This window comes from Leptidea sinapis, chromosome Z (genome assembly GCF_905404315.1).
Source record: "Leptidea sinapis chromosome Z, ilLepSina1.1, whole genome shotgun sequence".
Classification (NCBI taxonomy): Eukaryota; Metazoa; Arthropoda; class Insecta; order Lepidoptera; family Pieridae; genus Leptidea; species Leptidea sinapis.
Genome location: NC_066312.1, coordinates 8,311,374 through 8,327,428, shown reverse-complemented (window position 1 = coordinate 8,327,428; position 16,055 = coordinate 8,311,374). Strand labels below are relative to the sequence as shown.

The 16,055-nt window shown below is 35.9% G+C and overlaps 1 protein-coding gene across 1 annotated transcript in view; it reads left to right on the top strand.

The window, feature by feature from the left end:
* LOC126978356 (GATOR complex protein NPRL2-like) overlaps nucleotides 1-15,467 on the top strand; it is a 29,657-nt gene extending 14,190 nt beyond the window's left edge. The window contains exons 7-10 of the mRNA XM_050827110.1: nucleotides 3,088-3,198; nucleotides 4,555-4,680; nucleotides 6,697-6,854; nucleotides 7,543-15,467. Coding sequence (XP_050683067.1) covers nucleotides 3,088-3,198; nucleotides 4,555-4,680; nucleotides 6,697-6,854; nucleotides 7,543-7,735 — 588 coding nt within the window. The 3' untranslated portion in view covers nucleotides 7,736-15,467. The remainder of the gene's footprint in view (nucleotides 1-3,087; nucleotides 3,199-4,554; nucleotides 4,681-6,696; nucleotides 6,855-7,542) is intronic.
* Nucleotides 15,468-16,055: the final 588 nt, after the last annotated feature.

Genomic DNA, 16,055 nt, shown 5'->3' with positions numbered 1-16,055 from the left:
CTTTTTAAAATGTTGTAATGTCTTCACCACGGCAAGTAACTCCCTACGAGTTACACAGTAGTTTCTCTCCGGCTTCGATAAAGATTTGCTTAAGTATGCAATTACAACTTCTTGATCTCCCCTCTTCTGAGATAACACTCCACCAATTCCAGAATTGCTAGCATCAGTATCTACTATGAATCTTCCCTCCGTGTCAGGATATCCGAGGATGGGTGATTCACATAGTCGTTTCTTCAACTCTAAGAAAGCTTGTTCGCAGTCTTCATCCCAGGAAAAGGCTCTTTTCTCCTCCGTCAGTCGATGTAATCGCTTAGCAACATCGGAAAACCCTTGCACAAAGCGTCGATAATAAGAGCATAGTCCAAGGAATGCTCTCACATGTGTCTTTTCTGTCGGCGTCGGCCAGTCCTTGACAGCACTTATCTTGGCTGGATCCGTCGCAACGCCTTGCTCCGAGATAACGTGCCCCAAGTAATTCACCTGACGTTGAAAGAAGGAACATTTCTTTGGACTCAACTTCAAGTTGGCACCCTGCAGTTTTGCGAAGACCTTTTCGAGCTTCTTAAGATGATCTTCAAAACTTCGTCCCATAATGATTATGTCATCCAAGTAGACAAGGCAGGTTTCTCCCAACATACCTGCCAGCACATACTCCATCAACCTTTCGAAAGTAGCTGGGGCGTTGCATAATCTGAAGGGCATTGTTTTGAACTGCCATAATCCTTTTCCGGTTGAAAAAGCCGTCTTCTCCCTGTCTTTAGGGTCCAGATCAACTTGCCAGTAGCCACTTTTCAAATCCAGAGTATAGAACCACGTCATGCCACAAAGTGAATCTAAGGTGTCATCGATTCATGGCAATGGATAACTGTCCTTCTTAGTAACATCATTCAGACGCCGATAGTCCACACAAAATCTAGTTGATCCATCCTTCTTCTTCACCAGAATCACTGGAGAATACCATGGACTCGACGACGGTTCTATCACACCATTTTCTTTCATATCCCGAATCATGTCTTCCACTTCTTGTTCGCGTGCAAACGGAATACGTCTTGGTCTTTGCCGTATCGGAACAGTGTCTCCTGTGTCGATCTTGTGTTTCACCAAACCAGTTCTTCCGATGTCCCCGTCGTTCTTTGAGAAAATCCCGGAGTAGCGTAGCAGGAAATTTCTCGCTTTTATTAACTGTAGCATGGTAAGATTGTCCTTATAGCTACCGGCCAGCGCATACCAGTCCAGGGAGAGAAGATCGTGGCCATGAAAATCGGGGATACGTTGTACTGGCAAAAAGTGGTAATCGCGGATATCACAGATGACTGCATCATTGGGTTGGATTTTCTTCGAAATCATCAGTGTACCATTGACATGAAACATGGTGTATTGAAGCATGGAAGTGAAGAAATTCCAATAAAAGGCGGAACTGTTGGTAAAGTGTTGTGCTTAAGAGACACTACTTTAAATCCGAGATCGCAGACCCTAGTCCCGGTAGTCCTGCCAAGGGATGACAGAGGAAGACCTTGTAAATGCGCTATAATAGAGAGACATCGGATACGACATGGATCCCAGCCAGGACTGTTGTGGGTTACTCCCAGATTGCGATGGTTCCCGTGTTTAATCCTCATGAGGACAAGCAAATCATTAGGACGGGAACAGTGATCGGAGTTTGTGAGGAGATAGCTTGGTTCAGAAAGTGTGAAGAAGGGAGGAAGACCGAAGCTGCAAACCAGGATGTGAACATACAGAAACTTCTGGATGGCTGTAAAGACACACGACCCTCCCACTGAGCTGATTAATGGTAACTTCCATCTCTCCCATCTTCCGTTGAAAGTTCTCTTCAACTTTGTCCATCTTCTTTTCCACACTATCAATCCGGGCGATCTTTTTTTCCACAGCGTCAATACGGGTGGAGTTTTTCTGCACAACGGATAAAATGTCTTTGGAGAGGCCTTCATGCAGGCCTCGCAATTGCTCCTCCTGTTGGCGTGCTTGTTCCTCCTGTTGGCGCGCTTGCTCCTCTTTCAAGCCCCGCAACTGCTCCTCTTGTCGGCGCGCTTGCTCCTCCTGTCGGCGCGCTTGTTCCTCTTGCAAGCCCCGCAGCCGCTCCTCCTGTCGGCGCGCTTGCTCCTCCTGTCGGCGCGCTTGTTCCTCTTGCAAGGCCCGCAGCTGCTCCTCCTGTCGGCGCGCTTGCTCTTGCATCATGACGGCCATCTGCTGCATGAGCGCGCTGATGTCTACGGCAGGAGCCTGCGGTGCTGACACGGTCGCACTGAGTCCAGAGCCGGATGTTTCTGACTCGTCCTCTGCCGCTGCAGCTGCTCCCGCTCGCGTGGTCACTCCCTTCTCGTTCCTGGGCACTAATGGCATCTTTCCAATCCCACTTTTGACACCAATTGTAAAAATGTGTAGGATGGAGGCGGCAAAGAATGAGACAGATATGCATACTGACACGGCAGTGGGTCAGGGATTGGAAATAATACTCCGCTTATAGGAACGAGTCTTTATTTGCGTTCACTTTTTCTGAACTTGCACTTCGCCGGTCTGCCGCTGTTCCTCTTGTGGGCGGCGGTACCTTCAACGCGTCACACTGCACCGAACACTACTTCTCTTCTGTCTTCTTCTTCTTAGAACACTTCCACTTTTCACTACTTCTTCTTTTCTTCTTCTTCTTCTTTACACTTTCGAGTCAGAACTAGAACGAAAAAGTTGAAATCATGTGTCATCCTAGCAACACGTACCAGGAATTCATATGCTGTTTAGAGGTTCATGCACCATGCAGGTTTCACTTCTAACATGTGTACTTTGTACGCACGCAATGTTTTTTTTTTACATCACCGAGTTGTCTGGCAGAGCACAGATAAAATTTTAATGAATCACCTATTTAATATATGTTTTATAAAACAACAACAAAATGGGTATACAGGTTTACTTTTTGTTAGGAACATATTTGTCTCATTTCGACTATTGCAATATTGAAGGTATTAAAACAGCTACCAAGAAATAACCTCAAAATTTAATACAAGCCTTGTTTGCAAGTTATACTAAGAATATGTTTGTGTTTGTTTAATAATAAAATTTGAAATATTTTTTCAGTTATTGCCATTAATTAATGGGTACAACCATGTGGCAAAGATCTCCACTGACACCAAAATCCAAAATGCACTTGTAAAATCTTGTATACAAAACTTAGTATATTATGGAGTGGTGAGTCAACCAATAACTTATCAATATTATTTGTTTGTTCTGAGCTTCCCTGGGGCGTACAAATTATAGGGAAGTCCAATGCCCAAAGGTGTCGTAAGACGCAACTAAGGGCATTCACCAGAGGAGGGATTCTTTGCACAAGATGGCAGCTAGATTATGAGTACCACATCGGTGCCTTTTCTGCCGTGAAGCAGTAATGTGTAAGCATTATTGTGTTTCAGTCTGAAGGGTGTCGTAGCTAGTGAAATTTCTACGCAAATGAGACTTGACACCTTTTGTTTCAAGGTGACCAGCCAATTGTAGTGCCAATCAAAATTTTTGGGTCCTGAGCGGCACTGCATTGAGAGCGTATCAATTACCATCAGCTGAACTCTTGCTCATCTCGCCCCTTATTGTCATAAAAAAAGTAAATTGTTTGAATTGTCTATGTATCTTGTATGATTTATATCGAAAAATATTTAAGGCGACAGATTATTATAGGGGGCTGCTATTTGCAATATGTGGATTTCAATTGACGGTAGGTTGATATTACATGATTACCTTCGAAAAAGTGTAGATAGTTATTGTCTTGTGTAGTTTATTGTCGATTATTTGTTTCCCTTATTTAAATAAACATTTACCCAATTGAATCCTTCAAAGAAGACATAGACAGGCACAAGTAACTCAGTTTTTTTAAAGATTATTTTTATATTGTGATATTTTCATATTAAGATTGTCTATGGCCTGAAGGTGAAAATTCTTACTTTTAGGTGACTAAAAAGCTTGATTGTACCTTGTATATGGTCCTATTATATTAAATAAAATTACTGAGTGTCACTGTACCTCTAAATTTAACTCAACAATTTAAACGAAAGGTTGAACCATAAGAGATGAAGCATCACGCGAAAAAAGAGAGACTTTTAGACTGTGATGGCCTCAAAACTCGTTTAATATTTTTTCCACAATAAATCCTGGCTATCTCAGTTGTTTAAAATATATTTATACTAGCTGAACCTACAGACGTTGTTCTGTATATAATAATATTTTAAAACAACAAGAATTATTTCGTAAAAAAAGCTCCCTGTTGTTATAATGAAATTGTTTCACAGCGGAACTGTCAAACCGTGCGTCACTTAATTCTCTCATAGAAAATATGTCCATACAAAACATATATTGAAAATAAAATTAATTATGGGTCCCAAATCGAAATAAAAACTATCCAATCTCAAGTTGGACCAAACTGCACTCAATGAAGTAATCCCCATTAAAATCCGTTCATTAGTTTAAGAGTCCATCGCGGACAAACAATGTGTCACGTAATTTATATATATAAAGATTTACAAAATTGCTTATTTAATCGTGTAATATATTTTTTAGGTTACCCTAATACCAGTTTTGAAATTTAGCAATATTTACCGAGCAACAACTAAATTATGTAGACTTTTTCACGATCCGGACATGCAGAAGTCATGCTTAGCATTCATCAATAAGGGAGATGATAAGGTAAAGTAACTTCGCTAATGAAAAAATGGTTCCCAGTGAGCTGGATAGAAACTCAATTAAACTAACATTGTAGTGATTATATTAAAAAAAATATGTGGAAACCCACCATGGTTTCCATCCATCAATATTATAGGTATAGATAACACTTTTTAACTTCAAAGATTTATAACTATATATATGGATGAATGTGATTAATAATTATTATGACTTTAATTACTACCATCAACTACCATCATGTTCATGAAGCATCCTTACGCAAACAATGAATTCAAGCTCTTAAGACTGTATATAAGCTATAGGATTATTTATATTAGTAAAACAAATCTTATAACTATATTTACAATACTATGACTAGATAAAATTATATTTATACAGTATATTCTTTATTATTTTTTAATTTATATTTAAAACGCCTTTAAATTTGAACAAGATTCAGAAAGAACAGACATAAGCTTATAATGCCTACTACTCGGCTAAGTCGTGTTAGCAAGTCTTTGGTGTGGGCGGTGTATATGCTTTTACAACAGAAAATGTTCAAAACAAAAGTATTGCGTTATTCAAAAGAATTGAAAAAAACGTTTGTGTAGTAAAGGTTACTATAACATAAATTCTTTCTTAATGATACCACAGATTGGGAATGGATCGACCGCCCTCAGGCTATTAAAGAATAAGTTTAATTGTACAATGGTCCTTTGTAAATGTTACTTTTATTGTACAACATATTTTTTGATGAAAAAAAAGGCCTACTGAGTTTGTTGAGTCCGTTCTTCTCAGGCCTAAGGCATTCATTTTGGAATCGGTGGTAGTTTTTTTTGACTTTCAATAAGTGATATCACATCCTATTTTGAATAAAAATATTTGAATTTGAAAAAAACCTATATTTGGTTGCAGCACCGTATAAACTAATTACACTTACAAACAAACACTTTTGGTATTGGGCTCATTTCTGATATCTTCACCATAATAATTCTGCGTTCTATTCTTTGCTATTTTAAAAGCTTTCAAAGTTCTAGCTAGAAAGCTAAACTCAAAAGTATAAAAACTCATTAACTCAAAACATCAAATCATCAATAAATAACTAACTAAAATACTTGATTAAATGACGTTGCTTTTGGTGCGGGTCTTTCCCTTTCCTAAATAAGGCGAGGGAGGCGATAGCTGGTCTATGCGTCATGCTCGTAAATTTATGATCCTGCTTTATTCAGAACACTGCTTTAGTTATGAAGTAAAAAATTATACTTACCTATTTTTCTTCAAATATATTTCACATGTTGATAAAATGTAGTACACCTTTGTTCATTACAGTTTGACATTTATTTATTTATGTACATTTATTCATCTTCTATAGGTACGCAATATATCTTTTTACAATTTCTTTTGCTTTTTATGTAACTCAAATATGTCTCACATTTTGTATATAATATTATGTACTAAAATATTTTGTAAAATGTCGAAGCTGTATGTATAAACATTGATTTGAATTATGTTAATGAGTTTCTAGCTACTTAATCCCATTTAAAGTTGCACAGTTTACCAGGGAGAGGCTCCTTTGCATAGGAAGCCGGCTAGATTATGGGTACTACAACGGCGCCTATTTCTGCCGTGACGCAGTTATGTGTAAACATTTCCGTGTTTTGGTCTGAAGGGCGCCGTAGCAAGTGAAATTACTAGGCAAATGAGACCTAGCATCTTATGTCTCAAGGCGATGAGCGCAATTGTAGTGTCGCTCAGAATTTGTGAATTTTTTAAGAATCCTGAGCGGCACTGCATTGTAACTGGTAGGGCGTATCAATTACCATCAGCTGAACGCCCTGCTCATCTCGTCCCTTATTTTCATTAAAAAAAAACTTTGTAATAACGTTGGGGTTCATAATTGTAATATTTTTTAACAGATGTGATTTATGTACTTTTTTTATATTTGATTTGTTTTAATTACATGTAGCATATGTTCGGTATTTTGCATGAAGCCATCTTATATTAGACACTCAGTTGTTACATATGATTTTGAATTTTCAGACATCTCTAGCCGAGGTTTTGCGTATACTATGCGCTTTGCAACAAGGCACAACTCTACGCACAGTATGTGAACGTCATGCAGTAGACAGCAATCCGTTCTGCATAAGGAGATTAGTTGTTTTCGCTCAGTTACATGGACTAATTAGATGTCTGAAACGGTAAGGGGAAACCTTCATAAGGAATTCAAATTCTAATATTCACTCACAAAAAATCACTTATATTCAAATCACTTATTGAATGTCAAAACTACCACCCATTCGAAATACTATGCCTCAGACCTGAGAGAGAATGGGCTCAAAAACTCAGCGGTCTTATGTTTTCCTTAATTTAGTTACAATATAATAATGTAGTATTGTACAAAAATAATTATAATTAAATAGACTGAGAGCCTTCGCTCCATTGCCTGTTTGTGGAATCATTAATAAAATCAAAAATATAAATAGTGTTATAGTAACCTTTACCACACAAATGATTTTTTTTTCAATTCATTTGATTAGAATTTAACACCAATTTTTCTTCTATAGTTCAGTGAGACGGGATTCTAGTCTTCTATGATAGTCATTGATTTTTCTTAAGAAAATAAGGAATTTCATTTCATTTCGATTGTAATTTCGCTCCGTTTTAATACTTAAAAGTAAAATTATTGCCAATTATATTTACTCATTAGAATTGTTTGATTTTTTTTGTAAAATTAATCAATAAATTTATAAAAAATAAAGCCAAGCACACACGACATATTTATTGATTTATTCGTTTTTTCTTAAGGTACATGTCAGTTTTTACGTAACACTAACTCATATATATTAATAGCTGTAAATTAAAGTTGACATATCATTTTCTCCACAGCTATCCAGTAATTGTTCGCAGCCCATCCCGTCCAAATGGCTTGATTTCTAATCTAGACCAAATGTTCCATGTTCGACGACTCTTCACTGGCCTTCATTGCGCCGATGAGATATGCTGTATGGCCAACATTGACCTTCCAACCCTGGATCAGATGATAGACGACGATCCAAACGTCTCCGTTATTTGGCGTTAGAACCTATCGACGTCTTATATCGAGAACTGGTAGAGAGAGGAGGAGACAGATGGGAACGCATATTTTTAGACGGATAATATAAGTATTTATCTGCGGATAGCTTTGTATCGTTTTTCTCGTAATTCAAGTGTACACTCTTAAAAACTTCGCTACACTTTCAATTTTACCAGTGGGAGGCTCCTTTGCACAGTATTCCGGCTTGATTATGGGTACCACATCGGCGCCTATTTCTGCCGTGAAGCAGTAATCTCTAAGCATTGCTGTGTTTTGGTCTGAAGGGCGCCGTAGCTAGTGAAATTACTGGGCAAATGAGACTTAACAACTTATGTGTCAAGGTGACGAGGGCAGTTGTAGTGCCGCTCAGAATTTTTGGGTCTTCAAGAATCCTTAGCGGCACTGCATTGTAATGGGCATTGACACATCTGAATTATCTATATACCTATCTGCAGATAACGCGCGAGTTGAATGCAGAGTTCAGGAATGCGATAGTGATGTGATCTTATTATAATTGATGACCATAATCATGAGAGTGTCGATAAATATGTACTTCTATGGCCTAACAACGCAAAAATCCTTAAAATTAGCCTAGCCTAATAATGTAGGAAGAAACCAAACAAAACGAGTGTCGCAAACGTCAGAAAATTCTAGAAACCCACTGCACCCTGTTACTCTTGTGTTACAGTGATGCGCGCGCTTTTTAAAATTTCTCATCCATTTTTTTATAACGGGCCTGAAAAAAAAAATATAACTGGATCGCTACTTTAGTATTAACGCGGTGGTCACGGTAAGCAACGACTATGACTCGGCACTACACTGTAGACGCGCGAGGCGAGGTGTGCGGACAAGCGGGGGGAGATGGTACCGCTATTTACCCCAGGTGCCAACTGCATTCAACTCGTGCGATAACTGTACATGCTTTCACCTCTTGACCGTGAATAGCATTGCTCCTTTTGGCAAGGCTTTCTTGCGAACGCTAACATATCTTTTATAAAACGATTACTTAGTAGTATTAGTTTCTAGAGCTTTTAAGCGGTATATATAATATTCGATGATTTCCTTTCTTGATTTCTCGTTGTTGGTGGTGCCTTGCGTATTTTACTTAACACTTCCCAGCTGCCTATATATTACTGTAGTTTTTTTTTTATATTTTTCTTCTTACTTAGCAAATTTTGTGACTATTTATTATTAAAATATAATTTTGAATATGAAACAACACATCACTATGAAACAAGGAAATCATTATGATAGCGTCTAAATATTATTTTAAATCCTACTTAATTATTAATACTGCCTTAAATTATTTTCTTGACAATAATAATTGGTAATAAGATCACATATCGAATATCGTATATAACATTTATTGTACCAGTGGGAGGCTCCTTTGCACAAGCCGGCTAGATTATGGGTACCACAACGGCGCCTATTTCTGCCGTGAAGCAATAATGTGTAAACATTACTGTGTTTCGGTCTGGAGGACGCCGTAGCTAGTGAAATTACTGGGCAAATGTGACTTAACATCTTAACATTTCCGTCATTGTCGCTCAGCTGGTGATCTTCTTGCATACCTCACCCATAAATGGGCGCAAGCGGTTGAGTCGAAGGGAGAGGCGTTGGCGGTGAGCTTGGACATAGCGAAGGCCTTCGATCGGGTGTGGCATAAAGCGCTTATAGCGAAACTGCCATCCTATGGGCTTCCCGAGAAGTTGTGCAAATGGGTCGCTAGCTTTTTGGCCGATCGGAGCGTCAAGGTTGTTATCAACGGTGCATGCTCCGAATTAAAACATAAACGCTGGTGTCCCGCAAGGCTGCGTACCATCCCTTACACTGTTTCTTTTGCATATCAATGATATGCTGCAAATCAGCAGTATTCATTGCTATGCAGACGACAGCACATGGTATGCTTCCTACACCGGCCGTGCCAACATGTCCCGGGATAGTGTCGACGAAAACCGTAACAAACTTGTGTCTGAAATCGTATCCTCTCGATTTGAGATCACTCCTCTAACTGCCACAGCCTGTATTGGCATACTTGGCGTCGATATATCATATAAAAGCCACCGCCTACATCTTTATAAGGCGCAAATTCGGCCTCACATGGAGTACTGTTGTCACCTCTGGACGGGTGCTCCCCAGCTTCTTCCATTTGACCATATACAACGAAGAGCTGTTTGAATCATCGACGATCAAGCCGATCGGAGATGGCTTTGTCATTGCGTAGAGATGTGGGTTCTCTTTGCATCTTCTACCGCATTTATCACGGGGAGTGCTCAGAGGAGCTGTTCGGGTTGATTCCACCGGCCGAATTCCACCACCGGACATTACGTGCAAAGTACCACCCGCACCACGTAGACGTCTGGCATTCCACAACCGCGCGTTTCACTTTGTGAAATCAATTACCGGCTGCGGTTTTCCCGAACAGATACGACTTCGGGACCTTCAAGAAAAAAGCATACTCCTACCTTAATGGCCGGCAACGCATTTCTTGACACACCTGTTGTGGCGGATGTCCATGGGCGGTTGCCTCCTGACCCTATTCTGTGAGCCTCTTGCCCGTTTGCCCCCTCTTAAATAAAAAAAAATATCTCAGGGTGACGAGCGCAATTGTGGTGTTGCTCAGAATTTATGGGTTTTTCAAGAATCCTGAGCGGCACTGCATTGTAATAGGTAAGGCGTATCAATTACCATCAGCTGAAGGTCCTGCTCGTCTCGTCCCTTATATTCATAAAAAAAAAGAAAAACCGTTTAGTAATTTTAGTGCTGTGTGTCCAGCTATTTGTTGGAAATATATTATTTATGCATTTGACTTAATGTTTCGTCTTAAAACAGGCATTTTCCAGCTTTAAACTGTGAGGATCTGTCAAATTTAACTTTGGTTATGCTTAATTAATTAACGTATAATCACATATCTCTTTCATGTATTTTTATAATTTTATAAATCATAATTAAGTATACTTTCCTTAACATTTCACATCCTAGAACGCATAGTGTAGTAAACAGTTTTTTTTTAATATATTCTATGAACATGATTTTAATTAATTAAGTTTATCATTATTATAAAGATGCAATTTTATAAAATTGGACCTAATTACACCGTGCTTGGAGCGAAAATCCTTTAAGCACCAAACGAGTAATATTCCCTATACTTAGCTGGTTCGTAAAACAACCCGCCTTACTAAATTATGGTGATATTAAAACAAACAGGTACAAATTGATGCGAACTAAAACAAAACATATTTTAGGACTAATAAATTGTAAACGTTAATTCGATATAAATTTTTATTAATAATGATTTAATGTTTGTTAGTTCATTATTATAATGTATATATTTTTGATTGATTGATTGTATTTATATATTAATGTATATTTATATAAAAATTCTCAGACAAAGAGATATTGGAATGAGTCAATAAGTTAAATATAGAATATGATCGTAGCAATAAAATGTATATCATTTTGAAATAATTATTCTTTGCATATTCAAGTTAAGATCATACATTCAAAATAGATTGAAACGGTATGATGAGATGTGGTATGTTTTGATGATTTTTGGTAGATTAAAAGACATAGCAAGAGTTCAAAATCGCCCGAAAGCAATTATACTATAGACCAAGTATAGTAACTAGACATCGGTGTGGCGTGGCCAACATGAGACAGATAATATCCTATATATATATTATAGGTACCTAGTATAACAAGTCTTCTTTCACTATCACTTTTACATCGTAAAACACAACATCGCACCATATTTCCTTCGATTCTACTTAAAATTCTCACTGATGTTGTATAAATAGTGGATATTTCACAACAATAATTGCTTATTTCTATAGACGCATATAAAAGTAAACAAAATATCTGTGCAGCGCTGTCAAGTTTGTTTAGCACACCGGGTGTGCTGACCTTGAAAAAAGCGGCACGCATGGCGAAACAAAAATCTAAGCACTCTATGTGTGAGTGAGACGGAAGCTATCAATTAGTCTAGTTACTATACTTGGTCTTTGAATTATACGAACGAGAGTTACTTAGCCGATGGTGACAGCTCAGTTTAATGTAATACCCACAAAGTTAAGTGATCAGAGCGTCTTAAGAAGTATTCACTTTGAAAACCATATTATTTACTATTAGTGCTATGTATGAAAATAAAAATAATACTAAAAACAAGTATTTAGTACTAATTTCAAATTTTTATTATACACTATAAATCTTATACCTTGGAAATAAGCATTTGTTTGTATTCAGATTGCAGAGACGCTAGGAACGTAAAACATTGTATGTAGGCACAAGAATTACTTATTTAAAAAAACAAATCCACAGAATTGAGTGATAATGATTAAATCGAATATCAAAAAAACTATCAAGAATTTGCTATTATTACAGTAAAAGGAAGAATTAATAGTTATTTGTTTAACAATAAAGCAATGTTAGTTTTGTTGCGAGTGCTATGTTTGAATGGAATTGAATTCAAAAGCACAAGAATAAAAATATTTTGAAAATAGAATAATATAGAATAGCCCTAGAGCACGATTCTTTTACGCCGGGCACTAGAAAGCTCAATTTGGAATAGAACATAGTGATCCAGAATTCCACTAAAATACATAAGTAAATCATGGTGGCATTTGCAATGATTTAAATATGACATTGTTTATGTCAGTTGTCACTGTCATGTCTAACTAATCTGAGTCTGATAATTGCATAACTAGTACTCTGTATAATATTGTTGTCATCTAAAAGCGACTACTCTCGCCTAAAAATCTATTAAACATACAAAGACAGGCCCCATTTTGGAACAACACCTTTGTATGTAGATTAATAAGGTTGTAAACTTAGATTAAGGATTCGTCTCCGCTGCGCTCCAACCAGATACCGCAGGCGAGTCGACAAAGTGCCACAACTCATACTACGCCCAAGTGGGCGTACTTGAGCCAGTCTCCAGCAATGTGCGAAATGATTGCTACATGTGCCGTTAAACTTTGCTAATAAATACAACTTAAATGTCGGGATCATAGTGAAATTTTTTGTAAAAAATATAAAAGAACTAAGAAAGACACTGGGATCACATATCATCAGTAATTATTTTGTATTTTATTAATATCAATATAAAATAACACGAAGCGTATGTTACAAATTTTGAAAGATGCCATTGAGTGTCAAGATACCGCATCTAATAGTTGCCGTAATAGAAAAGATATAAGTTCTTAGGTAGTGCGGTATCTAATTGGAGCACAGCGGACACCAATCCTCAATCTAAGGTTGTAAACTATAAAGCCATAATTTACTTCGGAATTAGGTATCCCTAGATTCTGTGGATGTGTTTGCATATAATAAAATTAATATATACTCGATATTAATTAGCTCAACTAAATTTAGATTCCTGTCTGTGCAACTTCCTCAAGACGTTTTGTAAATATGTGTAAATTAAACTGAGCGTTGTTGTCACACTATGGTTTTACCGTCCCTGGTTCAATATGATGGACTCGTTAAATCGATAAAATGACTTTTTCTCTTAGTCTGAGAATGAAAGCAAATATTTTAAAAAATATGCCTTGGAACAAAGTGCTGTGAATATATGCAAAAGAATATGTTATTGGCATCATAACATTTCTGTGATTATAATTAATGTAATACTATTTTTGGCTTATTGAATTAACATTAGAGTTTCTTAATTCGTGTGAGTAATTGTACACACTAATTATTGTATATGTATAATACTAGATTTACATATCTTTAATATTTGACATTTATATTGTTTTACGCATTTAGACTTAAGATTTTTACTAAGCGGCGATTGACTTAATATAGCCTTTTATCTTATCTTCATGACATAGCGTGAGTGGTCCTTCTCCCATTGATTAAAAATCCACTATTTCATCATAGATTGATTGATTATTATTAGAATTAAAGTCCCTGTTGGTAGAAGCAATTCGAAGAGAAAATTCAATCTATATTATAAAGAAAGTATAGAATTGATGTAATAATACATTGCGTTTTTTTTTTTTTTTCAAAATAAAAAGTAGTAAAAGTAGAACGCAATATAAACAATTTAAACATAAATGCAATTATAGCCTAAAAGCGTTAAAATGCTGACTGTCGAATTTGGACAACATTAATAACATATTTGACCGCGTTCTGACAGCTGTCACTGTCATTGTCGTAATAGAAATATTGACATATAAGACTTGACTTGGTTCATAATAATTATCAATGACAGTTCTGACATCCATTTAATACATTATATTGTTTATGTCATGTAAACTCGGTTTTCGTGAACGCGCTTTAAATGTATTGGTGAAATTATCGCTTTGTCTATAATCGAAATTAAGACTGACATTTGAACTAGTTTAATTAAAATTGAGTTTTTTAAATTGCAGTATTATCATTGCTTAAATTAGGGCTATTTTAAAGTGTTCTTATAGGGTACTTATTAAATAAATATTTGACTATTACCTTACTAATATGCAAGACTGTCAATTCACAAAGTATATTTTATGTCTGGGAGAAGAATTATCAACGAAAACGCGACGCTTCTTTTAGATAATAGAATTATATCGTAATTGTATGTACATGAGTGAGCAAACCACTCAGTGAAAAGTATTATGGGGGTTCCCACAAAAAGCTAACTTCGAAGCGGTTCAAAAGAGACTTACATAGTTTTAGAAGACATGGAAAAAAATGTTTAAGAAACCTATTAGTAGAAGAATTATTATTCTGTGCAGTGATAAACTAGCTACATCGCATAATTCTTGACTTTCTCAGTATTCTGAAATTGAGTGTGGTAATTAATATAATAATTATGGTAAACTACGTAGAAGTATTTTATTAATAATAATAATTATGATAAACTACGTAGAAGTACTTTATTAATTATAATGATTATAATAAACTACGTAGAAGTACTTTATTGATTATAATGATTATAATAAACTACGTAGAAGTACTTTATTGATTATAATGATTATAATAAACTACGTAGAAGTACTTTATTGATTATAATGATTATAATAAACTACGTATAAGTACTTTATTGATTATAATGATTATAATAAACTACGTAGAAGTACTTTATTAATTATAATGATTATAATAAACTACGTAGAAGTACTTTATTGATTATAATGATTATAATAAACTACGTAGAAGTACTTTATTAATTATAATGATTATAATAAACTACGTAGAAGTACTTTATTGATTATAATGATTATAATAAACTACGTAGAAGTACTTTATTAATTATAATGATTATAATAAACTACGTAGAAGTACTTTATTAATTATAATGATTATAATAAACTACGTAGAAGTACTTTATTGATTATAATGATTATAATAAACTACGTAAAAGTACTTTATTAATTATAATGATTATGGTAAGCTACTTAGAGGTATTTTATTAATTATAATTATTGTGATAAGTTACGTAGAAGTATTTTATGTGATGTAACAGACTGCCATCGACTGTGTACTTAGCAATGTATTTATTTATATTACAAAAATTACTAAATTGGGTGGTAAGCATCCTTAATTTTTATATAAGGTATTATCACATCGTAGGTCAGTACCTACACAACACAGTTGTTATAAATGATTGACATCAACTGACTATGTGTAAAAATTAATTATTTGGTTCTAATATATTATTTTGGAATATTCTGCTGCAGCGAAACATTGTAAACACATATTTGAGACAGTCTGTATTTGAATTAATGTCGCAATAAATAATAAATGAATATTAATATTTTTTGTTTTTCTATTCACATGTCTTACAATCACTATATAGATGTCGAGTCGTGAATGAAATGAGCTACGGAGTCGATTCCCGCTGGAAGTTTTCCATTTTTCCATGTCCAGAGCATGTGATTCGATGCGTGTAGGTATTAGGTATGTAGCAGGAACGTTTTTTACTAATAAACTTCGGTAGGGCAACAAAAATTGCGTTCATTTACTCGTTATTACTTGTAAAAATACGAGGGCTGCACTGAAAATTTCGGGAATCAAGGAGGTGACACAACATTACTATTAAAAAATGTATGTATTGCTTTACGAAATATTCTTCGCGAAATTTGACACATTTTTCCATACGATGGAACCAATCATTGAAGCAACCATTCCATTCGGAAGTTGGGGTCTCCAAAATGGCCGTTTGTAGTAGTGTGGTCGTCCACAGCTTCTTCAGGTGATGAAAATCTCTGACCACGCAATTTATTCTTTATTTTAGGGAAAGTATAGAAATCATTAGGACTTAGGTCGGGGCTGTACGGCGGATGGTCTAATAATTCTATGTTTTCTTGCTCTAAAAACTCTTTTGTTCTGTGCTCGGTGTGAG